At 30.9% G+C, this 18823-nt stretch overlaps 1 protein-coding gene and 1 pseudogene across 11 annotated transcripts in view; one reads left to right on the top strand and one right to left on the bottom strand.

Annotated features, from left to right (window-relative positions):
- The window catches only part of BIRC6 (baculoviral IAP repeat containing 6), a 190170-nt gene that overhangs the window by 138579 nt on the left and 32768 nt on the right, over positions 1-18823 (top strand). For all 11 annotated transcript variants that reach the window (XR_005658299.1, XM_039887450.1, XM_039887449.1 and 8 more), the window contains 3 exons: positions 1006-1170; positions 2009-2177; positions 14081-14291. Coding sequence is in view for 10 of the 11 variants with exons in the window: in XM_039887450.1 (XP_039743384.1) it covers positions 1006-1170; positions 2009-2177; positions 14081-14291 (545 nt within the window). In the remaining variant the exon portion in view is untranslated. The remainder of the gene's footprint in view (positions 1-1005; positions 1171-2008; positions 2178-14080; positions 14292-18823) is intronic.
- Positions 15540-15658, bottom strand: LOC120622545 (uncharacterized; annotated as a pseudogene).

Genomic DNA, 18823 nt, shown 5'->3' with positions numbered 1-18823 from the left:
AAACTAATATTTAATTGCAAATGTTTTGAGGGTACATAGTATGTTAAATTTAATGAAAAATCTTTAAAGGAGGATTGTCATTACAAAATTAATTTTACAATCCACAAAAATAATAATGAGTTGACTTTTACAGAGTTTGAGGTTATTTTCAAAGACCAATGGTTCTGTCATTTTTTTCTGTCTGTTCATTATTTACATTTTTAATATGTTCTCTGTTCTCAAAAGAGATTTTTCTATACATCACATTCTGAACAAGGAAGAAATTAAGAATTACTGCTTCTAGAAATAGAAGCAATCTTGCTTACTGTGATAAAAAACTTATGATACCATCACAGAGTTTTCTTGATATATGCTTTTACTAAGATTCATCCTAAAAGATCTGGCTCATGTTCCTATTCTTTTCACTGTTTTCTCTCTTTAATTTTGAGTCATTGACTCTTAACAGCCCTAAAGTGCTTTACCCCATTTTTTCCTGATAAATATTTTTAAATCTTTATTTATTTTTAAATATGCATATTTGTTACTCATTTTCCTTCCATTAACCCTTGGCAACTACCAGTCTCCATTCTGTCTTTGTGTATTTACCCACTCTAGATATTTCATGTAAGTGGAATCATACAATATGTTACCTTTTGTGCCTGTCATCTTTGCCTTAGTGTAATGCTTTTGAGGTTCATCCATGTAGTATATATCAGTACTTCATACACTGAATAATATTCCATTGTATGTATATACCACAATATATTTATTCGTTCACCCATTGGTGAGTGTTTTTACTTTTTGGCTATTGTGAATAGTCTTGCTGTTTTTGAGTATCAGTTTTTATTTCTTTGGTTGTATACCTAGGAGTGGAATTGCTGGGTCACATAGTAATTCTTTCTTTCATTTTTTGAGGAATTTCCACACTGTTTTTCCATAGAGGCATAACTATTTATATTTCTACTGATAAATATTTTTAAGGATAAATAACACCAAATAGTAATAAATTTTTATTTTTGTTATAAGCCACAGGTATCAAGCTCTCATAACCCTACATCAACAGAAGAACAGCAGTTATATTGGGCCAAAGGGACTGGCTTTGGAACAGGCTCTACAGCTTCTGGATGGGATGTGGAACAAGCCTTAACTAAACAGAGGCTGGAAGAGGAACATGTTACTTGTCTTCTGCAGGTATATTTGGAAAGTTGATATTGTCAATGATAATAGCTAAATTATTTTTTGTATTCATATTGATTTTTAAGCATCAATGACTGTCCAAGTCATCCTCAGCTACTTTTATGAAGCCAGTTATGCTCCTTCCTCTCAGTGCATTTAAGATGCTACTGGACAAAAACTGCTCTTCCCCACTTGTAACTCTAAACTACTTCCCCTCTCAGTTAGCTTCTTTGAGAAGAAAGTGACGAAGATGAAATTATTTAATAACTAGAATACCTGCCTTTTTCTAGTCATCTTCTCACCTAAAGTGCTGAATCAACTCTTTTTAAAAAAAATTATTTATATCTTTCTTTCTTAGGCTGTTCTATGACTTTTCTAGAATCAGGAAAGATGAACTAGTATAGAAATGAGAAGGGGAGTTGCTTAAAGATTAGCTTTAGTTCCCTCATCGACTAAATGATTAAAATTGAGTCTTTAAGCATTTATTTTCTGCAGTTCTAGAATGATAGGCTCATTTTAGTATAAAATTCTGAGATTCCATCATCTCCAAATTGTAAATTGAATTTATTCAATAAAACAAATAATGTCAGAGTTGCTACTAAGGTTTTAAATTTGTGTTCTTAGGTAGATTGCTTCTATATGTCTAGTCATATGTAGTCCCTCACCATTCAAAACATATCCTTGTCTTTTGAAAGTCTAAAGAAAAAATGTCTCATTTTTAGAGCATATAGTACAAGACATTGATTTAGTTGAAGATATATATTCTTGCTGTTCAGACTGGATATGTAACAAAACATGGCTTCTGAAGTATGTGAAGCCTAAATGCAATTTAAATCCAGCAATTTTTTTTTAGGTTCTTGCAAGTTATATAAATCCTGCGAGTGGTGCAGTAAATGGAGAAGCCCAGTCATCTCATGAGAGCAGAGGACAGAACAGTAATGCTCTTCCTTCTGTTCTTCTGGAGCTTCTTAGTCAGTCCTGCCTCATCCCAGCCATGTCATCTTATCTACGAAATGATTCAGGTAAATCACATTGTAATTAGTCCTTTGAAATATCTTAGTGGATGAATACTTTTGTTTACTTATCATTATCAGTTTGAATAATAAGATTCAGTTTAAATATTAGATATTATTGTCCCTCAATATATGTAGGTATGAGTTTGATGGATTGATTTATTCAAAATTATTCTGGAAATATTTAGTTGTTTTGGGTGGCCTCTAATTTGATACTATGTAGTCACCTGTCCTAGAACACAATAAAATGAAGACATTCCTTAGTGTTCTTACTTGGTTTTAGCACATTGGACTAACATGAAGTCAGTAACATAACTCTGTTAGGCAACTAAATGTAGCAATTTTAGTAATTTTAAAAATACAATTTAAAATTTTCTCTTTAAAGAACTTAGTAGACTTTATTAAGAGAATTGTTAGAAAAATTATGAAACAGTAAATTCGAAGCCATAGCTTCAAGGTAAGAAACTAGAACACTTCGTATTAGGGTTTCTTACCTTCCAGTATTCTTTAAAAAAAAAATGATAAAAGCTTCTATAGAATAAAAGTAGTTATTTTCATGAGAGATTTTAGGATAGGAAAATCTTTGTATAAAGGATGTGTTTATTTTAATTTCAGCATTCTGACTTACATTTATTATAGCTATGTTATTCTGAAAGTTGTACTGTAAACAAGGATTATTTTTCTCTAGCCACTGTCACTTAAATTTATGCTGTTTAATAAGCTTGCAGATACTCCACTGGCCACTAGATGGAGATCCTCTTTCTTGGCTGGAAATATTTTGAAAAATATATGAATGTGGAGTTAATAAGTTGAATGTTGTTACTTCAGAGCTCCTTACTTTCACCTCATCTCACTTCCATTTTTTGAAAATGACATGTTTCTATGTTCAGTAAACAGTACCACTGAGCACATTAAATTACTTGCTATTAATTTAGTGAAACATGCTAAAAATCATTTACTAAAGTGTTATAAGAATATATTTTTAGTGCTAGTTTCATAGTATGGAGGTAAATATAAGTATCATTTCAAAGTAGAAAGGGAAATTAGAGTTATCCAGTTCAGTCTTTTAGTTTAAAGATTTGGAAAGAACAAAAGAGAAAAAATGAAATCCAGAATTTTATTCATTTGGTAAAGTTTAACTTATTAGCAGTAATATGGTCATTATTAAATTTACATATTTTTTAAATTCAAAAGTGAGATGTAGATAGATTTTATCAGTATGGAAAAGAGAAAAGAATAAATAATGTATGTGATAGAGGAATGTAGAATGAACAAGCACAAGACTTTTTTATTGGGAACATTATAAATATCTATTATTTTGGCTGCTTAGCTAAATGATGGTATATACTAGTATTAAAATTTTCTGAATTTCAAAGTATTGGTTTGACATTTCCATAATTAGCTATGGTGGGGCAAAGCCGATTATTGCAGGCTTTAGTATACCATCTGATTATCTTCACACTGGATTTTTTGTGTCCGAAGTTCTTATTATTATATCTTATCTTTGGTTATATTCCTTATAAATTCAGTATTTCAGTTTAAGTTGAGTATACTATTTGAGTATAAAGTTAATTTTGTCGTTACAGTAACTGTCTTAATTTAAATATGATCACATTCTTTAAATCCAAAAGATACTACTAAAAATTTACTTGAATGTAAGTGTACAATTGAAAACTTACCCATATTTTTAAGTCTCAGGGCAACCAAAGGGCCTTTGTTCTTTGAAAGCTAGAAATTGTATTAGTGCTATTAAATGCAAAATACTGATTTGATACTGGTAGGAAATATATTTTCACTTATGAAAATAGTAATTTTGTTTAATACACATGCCTGAGACACAAATAATTAGAAATGATTGAGCTATCATAACACATAGTACTTTATATTTATAGTTTTCTTTATAATAGTTTATTTGAAACTTTTGAGATGTAATATGCCATTTCTTTGCAGTTATAATAAAGAAACTGCTAGAAATAGGTGAAAATTTGAAAAGATTCTTCTAAGTAGAATTGCATGCCATTTTTTTTTTTAAATTTCGTGTTGCAATATGGCCTCAGTTTTCTTGAAAAATATTTATTTCTACTTATGATTCAGAAACAAGATACTATCAGGTTCTGTATGCCATTTCGTTCCTGGTAAGAGAGTACATAGTGCCAAAATTTTAAGTATGTTATTGGCCACTCAGTGTGTCTGACACATAGGTGGTCATCAGAATGTTCATTCCTTTTGTCTAGAATTCTCAAATTTGTCAAAGGTATCTTATGTGGAAATATCTTTGGTATAGAATATACCACATTATCTGTTGAGTAATTATACTGGTAAGTTTTATAAGGGAGGAGAGAGGTTGCCTGAATTAAAATTTAGATGGGTTACCAACTGATTTGATTTTTATAGGTTTATAATGGTAAAATATCTGCAGCACTTCAGAGATACCTTCCTCGATTACCCCAAATAGAATGGTTCTTCCTTTCCTATTAGTTACTGGTATTCCTAATGCTGATTTTCACTTCTCGCATTGTAGTCCAGTTAAACTTTAAACTTACTTAATAAAAATCCACCTAACCAGCCTGCCAGATTAACCATAACTCTCTATTTCTTCTGTAAATAACTTGACTTGTACCATATATATTGGAGACACACATATTCCTTTTCCAAATAGTTAAATTGTAAACCTGTTAAGAATTAGTTGTGTTTGTTTTCACATTTACTTTTTTTTTTTTTTTTTTTTTTAGCAGAAAAGAATAGCTTTATTAGAAGGGAAAGTAAAGCAACAGAACACTTCCAGATGTGGAAGCGGGCCCAAGCAAGAGCGGCTCAAAGACTCAAGGGCCTCACATTTACTTAATGTCAGTTATATTGCCATTACATAATTAAATATTAAACAGCTAATATTTAAATCAGTGGAATGCTTTTTAAAAGACCCCATAAAAAAGGAATTGGCTAAAACAATCATTAAATTGGGTTTACATGAGAAATTCTAAAAGATTACATTTGTGTATACACACACACACACAGACACACACTTTTTTTTCTCCATGGAATACCCTTCCATCTGGGTAGAGCAAGTAAATAAGTGTGTAAAAAACATTTATACTTTAATCCTTTGCTAGAAATCTTTGACTCTTTGATGTGGGCTTCCACGTAGTTCATTCTTTTGGACTCATGTCTGACTTAACTGCTAACTTGAGCCAAAGTTCAGCATATCCAGGGTTGACATGAATCCCTAAAACAATTTTTTGGCTAAGGCTCAGTTGGGAAGTATAAATTCAATAAATTAAATAATAGCAAAATTGAGGAGATTAAAAATTTCATGTTAATCATCAGATACAGAAATGTTTATCATATTTATATAAAACTCATTGATGTTTCCCTTCCAGCACTTATATATTATGTAGTTACTGCTAATTACATACTAAATTCATAGCTCTGTAGCAAAACAACTTCTGACTAACATTTTATTAATGGACAAACATTTTTGATGATATATACTTAAGATATAGTTTCAGTAATCTCATTTGCAGATATTTTAACTGGAGTCATGTTTTGTTTTGAAATGTATGATATCAAAGAATAGTTTGCTTTATTTTTTGAGTTACATATTAGTGAAAATTTAAGATGGTTCTAGGTGAAAAAAATTGGTATTTTCTTCTACTCAATGTTTATTTCAGCCCTTTAAAAAACAAAAACAAAAAAACACAACTTTTGTTTATGTATAATTTTTACAACTATTAATCTGCCAGAGAAAAAATATAGGTTTAGAGTTAGGGTTATAATTATAAAGTCAAATTATTAGGTCAGCTCTTAAAACTTGAACTCTCTTTTGAATAAATTAGTTTACCAGGCAAAACTATTTTGTTATAGGATTATGTTTTAAGATATTCACATTAACCACATTAATTGTAGGGATATTGATTGCAAATAATTATGGATTAAGTTTTAGTATTTAATCACTTGTAAGGATTTATGAATTACAGAGAAGTAATTTAAGGATCTACGATTGCTTTGTTTCCATATATTTCATGTTAGCCAAAGTAAGAATGGATAAATTCTTTAATTGAAAATTAAATATTTGCACAATGAATTTATTTGATTTTATACCAGTTTAGTCTACTCAATTAATGTTTCATAAACACGTAATACTATTTTATTAGATTGAGTTGAGGTTTTTATCCTGTAGGTGGGTCTCTTCTATTTTGTGTTACCAAAATTCATCAGAGAAATGAGACAATATATACTTCAAATTCATCAGAAAGAAAACAAGATGCTTTTTCTATATTGTGTTTATTTTCCTTGTAATCTTTTACTTAAATTGCTTAACTACCAAAAAATCTTTACAAGGTGTGCGTTTCTTCTAAAACTTTATTTTCCTGTACATTTTGTTAGCCTTCTTTCCTATACTGACTAAATTTCCCTTTCTTATATTAGGTAGATTATTTGGGACTGAAAGAAAACAAATCTAAATACAATTTGATTATAAATAATGTATATTCACTATATGCTCTCAGAGAAATGTTTAGCATTTTTGCTTTTGTGTCATGTTGATAAAACCAGGTCTTGTATGTTTTCTGGCAGTAAGTCTTTATTGTCCATATTCATTGTTGTGCTTAGAGCAAGCCACTTACCCTGTAATGTGTGTTATGATCTTCTGGAAATGTACTTTCAAAGAGCAGTCTTAGAAATCATTCTTATTAGAGCTGGGTTTTGTCATGAATGCAGACCTGTGAAAGAGACCATTAGAATGTGGTATAGATATACATGAAAACAATTACCAAGAGATTAAGTACTTTCCCAATTATGCCTAACATATCTTCTTGCTTCTTTATATCTTCTGCTATTGTGATAACAGAAGTACCCATATTCCCAGACAATCTCTGAGTCTAAAGAAAAAGAAAATTGATTATGAAACAAATCCCAAGGAAAGGTACCTTTGAACTCTACAGAGAATTAGTAAATAAATTTACTATACTTCTTTTTCTTACATAATTTTTAGTGTGCGGTTCTATTTTAGTCAGTTAACATGGTGGGAAATGATAGACTATATATTTAGTAGAACTTCAAATCTATTATTTTAACAGTTGGACAGAATAATAGAAAATATAATGAAAAGGCATACATTTGATTCTGCCATTTATATATTATGATTCTATATTTAGTAGCTATAAATATATTTTAAAATTTTCTATGTATATATAACTAAACTCATATATTTAATGTGAACTATCATTTGTCTGATATGTATGTATACTCATTACATATGTTAGCCTAAAATAACGAAGTTTCTAAATGTCAGAGTTTTAAAATAATTAAAGGAGAAGTGTTTCTTACCCTACATTGCATCAGGAATAAAGTGTTATCAGGTAACTTACTTTAGCTCACAGAAATGATGAAGAATCTTTTCTCTTCATGGAGAGCTTCTGTTACACTCAGAGAAAAGAAGTGAACAAAACCTGGAGAAGTTGTGTATTGAACATGGCAAAAGTTTTCAATTCTCCCAAAGGGATGGATCTTCTCTATTAGTAATCCATGATAAATTTCACTTTAACTACTAGGTATAAATTGATAGCTTCTAACAGTAATAGGCCAAATGGTATTGTGTTCCATTTTTGTCTTAGAATTATTTTTACCTTTTATACATACTAGATCATGTTTCTCTCTCTCTCACTCTCTCTCTCACTCTCTCACTCTCTCACTCTCACACTCAAACGCACACACGCACAATTCCTAATATTTTTGGTTATTTCTTAGGAATTTTCTGACTGATGAACCTTTAAACTGTTCTATTTCTTTTTAGCCATTTGAATATCCTTTTTCCCATTGAAATGTTGTAGTTTCAAATATAGAAAATGAGAAATTTTGTTCTACCTAGTATTAATTACTAATTACAGATTAGAATTTTTTTTTTATTGGAATAATTATAGTAATGCCGCACACCTGTATCTGTAATTGTCAACAATTCCAAGGTCTTTTTCATACTTTAGCAACCAGGCACATCTGAGGATCAGGATAATGACTTTGTGTAGTAGTAAACAGTAGCATTGAACTGCACTTGGCACTTGCTGAGTAAAATTTTAGAGCTGCAAGGCACTCTTGCAGACAGGATGTTGCAGAACAGTGTGGTACCTCTGCTCTTCCTTTGTGAGGCTGGTCACATTTAATCCTGTAATAACAATGAAGTGGTGCTGTGTGAAAAGGAGCTACATTTAAAGATACCTGAGGGTTTTCTCATTAAGCTCTTCATGGTAATAAATAGGATTAAGGAATTCAAGATTGAAATAGTTGGTCTGTTTTACACTTTAACAGGCAGGTTTTCATTAAGAGAGTTAACATTTATTGACTCCTTTTGTTCACTCACCACCCATACATATTAGTTTAAAAATGCATATCTTTAAAAATAAAGCATAAGTTAGCTCTCCCTTAGTTTTCCAAATTCCCTTCTTTAGAGATAATCAGAAATAAATCTTTAAAAATACTCAAATAATCTAAAATTAGATATAAATATCTTCCAAGTTTTAGGCTTAAGTGTAGATTTCCAGATATATTAATATCATAGAATTTGATGTTAAAATGAGCACATTTTTATGTAACAAATTGTCAAGAAAAAAGCAAACATACAAAAACGTATTTTAAGTTTAAATGAATATAAGAAATGACACAATAATGAAATTTCTTTAAAGTTCTTTGTAAAAAAAAAAAAAGTAATTTCACTTCTTATATGGGACTGTTTTCAGCGGCTCCTTGTCCATTGCTTATTCCTGTCTCCACAGCTTTTGTTTCCCTCTCTCCCTGATATGAAGAGAATATCTTCTGTTTGCATAATTTAAGATCCCAATTGGCCCTTCCCACTGCAAACTTAATTGATTAAAATAAATACCAATAGAATAAAAGGAAATATCACATTTCATTTGTTTTAGAAGAGCTGTCATATTTTCTCTATGCCCATTTATTTCCAGATTAAAATTTTTTTAAAAAATTATCAACTGTACAGGTGCTTGCAAATTTGTCATATATTTTTCCCCTCTCTTTTTTATTTAGTTTTAGCCTACTAGGCTGTCCTGTCCATTATTCTTAAAATGGAAAGATAGCTTCTCATTTTGTGTTTTTCTCTCGAGATAACTCAATAACTATTTATTTTAAAATCAACATATCTTGAATTACTATATTCTTATTAGATTTTTATCTAAAATACTATAATTTTATGTAGTTTTTAAATCAATAGACTATTTTTTAAAGCAGTATTAGGTTTACAGAAAATTAAGCAGATAGTACAGAATTCCCCCTTCTCTCTCCCCCTGGTAGTATCCTTTGTTCTTGTATTAGTGTGGTACATGTTACAGTTGAACTAATAGTGATACATTATTTCTAACTAAATAGTTCATATTAGGGTTCACTCTTGGCATTGTACAATTCTGTGGGTTTTTACAAATGCATAGTGTCATGCATTTGACCATTACAGTACCATACAGAATATTTTCACTGCTCTAAGAAATTCCCTGTGTTCTACATATTCATCCAGCCTCCCTCTCTTTCCCCCAAAACCTCTAGTAACCACTCATCTTTTTATTGGCTCCTCAGTTTTTCCTTTTCTGGAATGTTATAGTGTTGGAACCATACAGTATATAACCATTATGAGTAAAGCTGCTAGAAAGCTTTATGCACCGATTTTTGTTACCATTTTTGTTCTATCGATGTCTTTTTTTGACAGTAGTACATGGTCTTGATTATTGTAGCTTGATACTAAGTCTTTAAGTTTGGTATTAATAGTCCTTTAACATTATTCTTCTTCAGTATTGTATTGGCTGTTCTGGGTATTTGGCCTTCCCATATAAATTTTAGAATCAGTTGGCTGATACCCTTTGAGTGGCATTGTATTTTAGTGGCTAAGGGCTTGGACCTCAGAGTTGGATGACTACATATGCATCCTGCCCTCTTCACTTCACTGATTATGGAGCTTAAGCAAGTTTTTCATCTTTTCTGAGCTTTACTTTCTTCATGTGGAAAATGAAGATAATACCTACCTCATAGGATTTTGAGAATTAAGTTAGTTAATGTATGTATAGTTCCTGCACCTGGGCTCTCTGTGTTAGCTGCTATTATTATCATAATCACTATTATTAATTATCTTTGAAACAGTAAAATTTTATAGTACTTTCAATTAAGTACCATTGATTACTGTTCCTAATTAAATTTGCATGCCATTTACATTATCTAAATTTATCTACATTTTTACATGAAGCTATATTTATAGGGGGATTACTTCTAAAATTAGTATCTGGTTTCATTGAGTTGCTGATAACATAGGAGCCATTTCCTCAATTTTTTAGTTGTCTTTCAATTTTAGCAAGGAAACTCACCACACTGTTTACAGTTGCTATTTTCATTTGGGGATTAGATATCTGAGTAGTGTGATTTATACCTTTATCCTTAAAAATTGCCAATAGGCAGCTAATGTTATTTCATTTGGAGATGTGTTTTTTCATTTCATTTAAAATTTCCTCTATCAAATTATTTCTTCATATTCTTTGGATCAAATAGTTCGTATATTAGGGCATTTTAGGTATAATTCTTCAGGGTTATTGTCTTCTAATAAGAACACAATAGTTCCTCAGTTATTTTGTTGTAAGAACAAACTTGATGTTCATTTTAATTGTTCCCATTGATTTGTTATCCTGGCAAAGTATCTATTATTAAACCTCTAAGACAGTTTCTGTGTATATATAATAGTCACATTAATGTGTGATTCAGCACATAATTTATGTTAATGTAAGAATATGTTACTAATTATAAAAGCCATGCTTTGTTGTGTTGGATTTTAATTTTTCTGGCAATAGACTGTTGCAGAACAGTGAACTATAGATTATTTGGAGACAGTACTGTAATATGAAACAAATTGCATTCATAAAACTCCATTCAAGAGAATATAAGGAAAAATTCTGAGGAAAGGCTGTAATTATACATTGTTTGATAACGTTAGAAAACAAAACTCTACCCACCCCTTAAAGAACACACTAAAACACTAAGTATTGTCTTTTTTATATAGAAGTCTGATTAATTTTTAAGATTTTAACTAGGAAAAATATATAATGTCTGCTGCTTTTTTTTTTTAACTAGGACAAGAGTATAGCTTAATTTCTTTTGTGTATGTTTTTATACCTTAAGTTCTTTAAATCTTAAGTTCTCGTTTTTTTTTCAAGTCGTAAGCCACTTTATTCCAGTCCCTTGAATATCACATGCTAGCTTGAGAAATCTTAAGTTCTTTAAATTGTTTACATGTTATCAAGTTACTATGATATATTAATTACTAAATTATATTCTCTAAAATATTAATAGCATACCAGATACTCTGATAAACCATTATAAAACAGTTCTAACAAGTATATGATGAAAATTAATTCACCCTAACATTGCCCCTCAAAACTCTAGTTCTTCTCTCTACAGGAAGCTACCATTACTAGTTTATGGTTAACAGTTTTGGCATTCTATATCTATACAATTATATCCAGTATGTGTATGTACCCCTTATTTTGAAATAAACCTGAAATAAAGTATTTATGCTATTTTGAATATAGTGTAGAGATTGTTTCTTTTAATCATAGTGATGTTGGCTATATGACACCTACAACCCCTGGAGAAAGACCTATCTCTTTGAATAGAGCCCATACCCATATACTTTTCATGGTTTGTATATGTAAACAGAATACAAGGAAATTGGCTCTTGAAGATGATACTATCCAGGAGAATTTTTTTGCTATGATAGAAACAAACATACTGTATCTGTGCTGTTCAGTATGGACTCATGTGGCTGTTGGTCACTTGAAATCGGACTGGTACAGTCAAGGAACAGAATCAAAAATTTTTTTTTTTTACATTTTAGTTATATTTAAATAGCCATATGTGGCCAGTGTTTACCATACTGGATAACTCAGGAAGCATTGCAATACAATGAAAAAGCTCCAGAGTTAGATGTATCTAGATGTCAGTGTTTGGTCTTGCTGTCTTCTACTTAGCTGCTGTGCAACTTGCTAAATCTTAATTTTTCATATACATAGTAGGGATAATAATGCCTTCTCCAAAGAATAATACACACACAGAAATGTCATCATATAGGAAAAGGATTAGATGTATATACCAAAGTGATAGTGGAGGAAAGAAAAATTGTCAGAAGAGACTATAGTCTCATCAAGAATGTTTTTACTATTTGTCAGGATAATCGATTTGAGATTTTACTCATGTATGTAAAATTAATGTTTAGAAATTCATCTTTTTAGTTTAAGTATTCCTACATAGTTCCCAGCCATAAAAAATAATAATTGAGACTTTGCATAAATGTCATCATCATGTATTTTTTTGCAAGTTATTTCACTCAATTATAGATGTAGGAGCTAGATCTTGATTTTTAAATGATATATAGGATAGAATCATTTGAATATGTCATGGTGTATTTAGCCCTTTAATTGATTGGTCTTAGGTTGCTTCCAACTTTCATTATTGAAAACAGTATTATATTGATCATCCTTGTTTATAGGTACTTAGTAACAGTGATATTGCTAAGTCATAGAATATCAGCATTTTAAATAATATTAAATTGGTTATTAGTGTTCATATTTACCTGTCTACGTAAGTAGCTTTTCCATATCCTCACAAGTATTAATATGTTTTATGTCTCTCAGTTAGTAACTTTGGGTTTTAACTTGTATTTTTTTGAAAACTATAGTATACTGTGTTAAACTATAAAATTATGGTAACTAGCAACATTAGATCATAGGTTGCAGAAGAAGCTTTAAATATAATCAAGTATGTATAGAAATTTTATATATGATAAAGATGGAGGGTAAAATTTCCAGTAAGCAAGGAAATAATGGGTAGTCATACTTTCCTATCACTGTCTTCTACATAATTATTGGAAGGTGTGAAATGAGGGCCTATTCTTCCATCACTCTGAACAGCCTATTTGTCATCAGACAATTGGAACAATTTTTATTAAACCCTGTATCCTTTTAATCAGTTGCCACATAAAGTCCAGGATTCCTCATCTCCCACCCACTATACTCTAATCTTTGTATTGTCTGTGGGCATTGAAGCAATTCCTCCAATTCTCCTTTTCTGTTTCAATCTTCTTTGTAGCAGAGTACTTACTAGCCCTGAGCATTTTTACTCATTTGTCCTCTACCTAGGATGTAAGCTACATGAGGGCAAGGATTTTTGTTTGTTTTCTTTACTGCTGGATTTCTAGCAGTGAATATTTATGGAATAACTAACATAACTAATGTTTATGAAATAACTGTTTGGTAACTGATATTAGAAAAAGTTGTTAGGTCTTTATCTCCCACGATTCACAGAAAATGTAAATTCCCATTGGAAGAAAGCTAGAAAACCTAACAAAACATCTTTTAGAAGCAATATATGTTCTTAGAGTAGGGAATTCATTCTGAGAAGCCTGTGGTTTTAAGAAAAAATTTCATTTGACTTCTACCTGCTAATTAAAAGTTAGCATAGTCAACTTTTTTCCTATCAAGTTGATTTGTTGAAACATACTATTAATAAACCAGTCATATCATTCTGTTTTAGCTAAGATAGAGTGGCTTCATCATTTCAATTTAATTTTTAAAATATATTTCTACTTCATAGTAATAAGCGTACTTATTTTCATAATGTAGTATCTGGGCTATTTAATCATTTTTATGTGTAGTATAACTGGATAGTTACTTAATTACATTAATTGCTCTTTCCCTAACTCATTTTATTCCCCAAAAGTGCCTATTATTATATTTTGTACATTGGAACTTCATAAACATCTGTGTATTAGTTTATTTACCAACTAACCAGTTTATCTTAAGATCCAAGTAGAAGCTACATTGCTGTGAATTTCTATATTGCACATGTTCTCATTTTATGCTTTTCCCTTCTTCTTATAGTTCTCGACATGGCAAGACATGTGCCACTCTATCGAGCTTTGCTGGAATTGCTCCGGGCCATCGCTTCTTGTACGTCCATGGTGCCACTTTTGTTGCCTCTTTCTACAGAGAATGGTGAGGAGGAAGAAGAACAGTCAGAGTGTCAAACTTCTGTTGGTACATTATTAGCCAAAATGAAGACCTGTGTTGATACCTACACCAACCGTTTGAGGTACTATACTTTTTTCATTTGTCTTGTGTTTGCCTCTAATAATCTTTTAAAAATAGCTTTGAGTGTGTTTTTAAAATGATATATGCAGATTAAATACATATACACACAAGCAGTATATAAAACTACAAAGAACAAGTATCCACCAAATCATATACTCAGAAATGTTTATTCACATTGGCTTATCCAATATCTCCCTGTGTGATCTTTTAGCTATAGGTATGGAGTTTTTTTTAAATACTGGTACATTGTACCTATTAAACAGATAGATGCTGGTTTTGTTCAGTATTGAGATCAAAGACACCTTTCAGTGTTAGTAAATACATATTTCTGACATTGTTCTTAATTCTTCTAACTATGCATTGTATATAGATGCTGTACTTTATATAACTTATCTATTAGTGGATATTTGGGTTATTTCCAATTTATAACAACCTCAGACACATCTTTTGGGGCTTGTAGAAATCTGCAGAATAGATTCATAGAAGTGACATTGTTGGGATTATGGATTGCCCCTGTTTCATTTTGATACATGTGTTATAATTCATGCTATAACCTTTTTTAGAAGTCAGTATTTAGTATTTATTTCTTGGCGTTACGATAAAATTAGTATTTATCTTCATGGAAAATTGAATTTTTACATGAATCTTTGGTTTAAGTTTATACCACACTTAGATGCTGGGTTGTTATCAAAAATTCTTAAAATAACCTGGTAAACCTTTTCCTTTCCCTTAGAATTTGTTCAGTTTTACTTAAAGGTGGCCTAATTTTGATTTTTAGAGCATTTATACTGTCAATGGAAATTTATTCCTTTGTCAGTTGTCTTTTTAGTCAATTAATGATCTTTGTTATCGTAATATATTTGTTTACCTATTCTTACTTATTTTTCAAGAACCTAAAACTTGACAAATACAGTATATGTCAAATAATAGCAGAGAACTGCTCATTGGGGGAATAGTTTTTGTCAGTTTTCACCTTTCAGAGAGAAATCAACTTTGTAGATAATCTTCACTCCATTAACTTATGGTTATTATCGCTTTAAAAACTAGTGGCTCACTGCCAAGACAGTAAGAGTAGTAAATTAGAGAAGAGATTAAAGAAGAGCCAGTTGTTGGAGATACAGAAAGCTATAGGTTCATGCTACTCTTTTTTTTTTTTTTTTTCTTTTTTTTCAGGTGAGGCAGCCCTTGGTTGACCTCACAGATTGCAAAGACTTTGTCAGTTTACAATCCCTTATTTATTTATTTTTTACGCTTACAGCGCCTGGTCTTCCTAGGTGGTCTCCCATCCACGTGCTAACCAGGCCCCGCCCCGCTTAGCTTCCGAGATCACACGGAATCGGGCTTGTTCAGGGTGGCATGGCCGTAGATTTCATGCTACTCTTTTAGAGGAGGAAAATGTAAAGCTATATTTCTTCAATAGTGTGAGATTTTTTTTCTGCTGTAGAGAATAATATTATGTTTAGTCCCATCATTCCGTGTAGCAAAAACATCTTTCAAACAGTAACCTAGGCAGCCAGTGTAATTATATTAAAGAAGTGTAGTGTCATAAATGAACTGAAGGTCTAATTTTCTAATTGAGCTAATGTCTCATTGAGAAATGTCTGATGAAAGCCCTCGCCATCTGTGTTTCTTACTCTTATAAAATAAACATATAGTTTTTAATAAAGCAATAATATATAGAGAGCTTTGAAATTTCCCTCGTGAGTTTTTAGGTGGAATCTTGCCCTGCATTCCTATACCTTATATTTCTGTGTTTTGAGATATAGTGTACTAGTTTATAACTGAAAATTAAAAATTTATGAAACCTTGAGTGTTTTCCCCCAGGACAATTTTATTTCTTAGATGAAAAATTATGTAAAGATTTTAAATGTTGTTATAATTATCGATTTGGTTGAAAATAATATCACAGATTTGTGGTGTTATAAAGGTCAAAATAATAGCATTAAAATCAGAATAACTTTCTTTGTACTACATATTTCCTTATGCTGTAATTTGTTGGATCCTATAAAAATGTAATTCTACTGTATTGAATCCTAAGGTAGTTATAGAAGATGCTTATTACAGTAAATGAAAGTTTTGCTCCTAGAGTGCCTTTTTCATTGCTTTTCTTAAGTTAATATATTTTCTGTTCATATAACATATGCATTATAAATTTTTAAAAAGTAAACTTGACTTCTGTATAAATGTACTAATTTATACAGTATTAACTGAGTTTTATTTAACTGGAGCTCTTTATTTTTTTTCTTGGTTACCTGGAAAAAATTATTCTTCATATTCTTAAACTGACAGTTTAAACTTTTAAATTTTGTACCAACAAAACATGCATGTAAAGATTATAATGACTGCATATAGCTCATTTCATTTCTATTGTTTTATCTTTATGATGATTTCTATGCAATAACTTTTTAACCATAATTTTATTTTACTGATGAAGAAACACTACTAGTGAGTTTTGTTATTAGGATTTAATTATGCATCTTAGTGATGATCCCTCATGATATCTCTTATATGATTCACCCTCTGTTAGAAAAAGAAATCAGCAAAGACATACATGATATAACATCCCTACTTTACTTTCAAGGTTTTGAACATTGAGAATTCATTTTCCACCTCACAGAGTATAAAATCTGCTCTTTTCCAACCTGTCAAGACTTAAGATATTTTCTTTTCATATTTTCATCACAAACAATCTAATCTAATTTCCTTTCGAGTTTATACCCTCAGATATTGACCTAAGTCAATTTTAACACTGATTCAAAGTGCAAAGCTTCCCCTTTTCCTCCACACACTTGCCCCATTTCCAACTGTATTTTTTTTTAAAACCCCAGAATACTAGAAGAGAATGGTCAAGGCAAGCATGTTCTATTTATATGCCACTTACAGAATATGTTTTAGTGCTTTATCAGGGTCTTGAGTTATGATTTAAAAATAATTTTGTAGGTGTACGCCAGAGAACATTTTTACACTATTTTTGTCTTCACACTTACTAATTAGTAAGAAATGTAAGAGGAATACACCTATATAGTATTGGGATTTTTTTTTTTTAAAGTAAGACAGCAAGTACTAGTTTACTAATTATGTTCATATACCTTATTGCCTTATTTTTTTCTTTTTGTTAACATATTTCTCATTTGTTACTTTTTATTATTAACCAAGCATACACAAAAGGCATGCAAGTTTTTTTCCTTCAAATGAAGTTCAATATGTTTAACTCTTTGGTCATCTTAGATAAAGAAGATCTACTACGTACTCTGCAGATCTCTATATGATGATTGTGGTTACATATAATGATTTTCATTGAAATTATTTCTTCAATTTTTATCTTTTTTTGATGAGAGAAATTAAAATGTTTTGCCCAAATGCAAAGGAGAAATTTACTTTTGCTGGTGGGAAAAACCTAATTGAGATAATTCTATCATGAGGCTAGTGCCTAAACCCAACTAATTTGGATCTCAAAAGGCTAGTGCTTAAACCCAACTAATTTGGATCTCAAAATTCAAAGAGTAAAGAATATCTATCTGACTCCCCCATGCCTGAAGCCTTCTGTAAGAGGAAATAGAAAGCTATCATTTCATTAAGAAGCTGAAAAGGCAGATCATGTACCTTGCTTTTATCTAATTTGTGCAGTAGAAATTTGTGATTATATTTAGATAGGTGAGATCTGGCCGATCATAAGAGCATGACTGATTTGTCATTTAACAGATGTTTATTGAATTTTCATGGGAGCATAACAAGAAAATTGGATCATTTTTCTAAGATACTAACAAATGGTGGAAACAGACAGTTTTATTAACATAGTGTGTGGTATATTAAAAGTATAAGACATTACTGGAGAATCAACCCAGATTTGGATGCTTATAGATTAAGTAGGACTTAGCTAAATGAGGAGCAGGGAGCTGGTGTACCAGGCAGTGGGAATAATGTTAGCAGTGAAAGAAAGCATCACATATTGAAGGAAACCTAAACAAGTTTGGTGTGCTTGTGTATCATGTGGGTGGGAGATGAGGCTGGAGAGGAAAGGAGGAGCTAGAAGATGAAGCGGGGTGTATTACAATTACTTAACTCTTAAATGTGGTGATGAGCCCCTGAAAAGTTTTCAGAGATTGATCAGATTCGCCTTATAAAAAGAATATCTTGCAATGTAGCTTAATGGTTGAGTTTGGAAGCTGGGATGAGAGACTAAACTGCCATGGAAGAGATTTTCATCCTTTCCATCTCAGCAGTAGAGCTGTATGTGACCTCTCTCCATCCTTTCATTTCTGGGGACAGGATTTGAGGTCATTAGCATTCTTGCACTTGTATTATGGACTTCATAGAAAGTTAGTTTCTAGTTAGAAATACATTCAGTGTTCCAGATGTTTGTTTGACTTAAAAAAGCAATCACGTAACTCAAGCTTTAAATCATTTATTAACTGATTATTCTGCCTGTGTTAATATTGGCAACTACACATGTATCCGTAGGTATCTCTAATACATATAAGTGCTATAGCATAAATGGTTCTGGGGGCATGGTTTCCTTTGTTCACATATAAA

Source organism: Pteropus medius, unplaced genomic scaffold, assembly GCF_902729225.1.
Source record: "Pteropus medius unplaced genomic scaffold, Ma_sr-lr_union100, whole genome shotgun sequence".
Taxonomy (NCBI): Eukaryota; Metazoa; Chordata; class Mammalia; order Chiroptera; family Pteropodidae; genus Pteropus; species Pteropus medius.
This window is presented reverse-complemented; position numbering and strand designations above follow the sequence as displayed.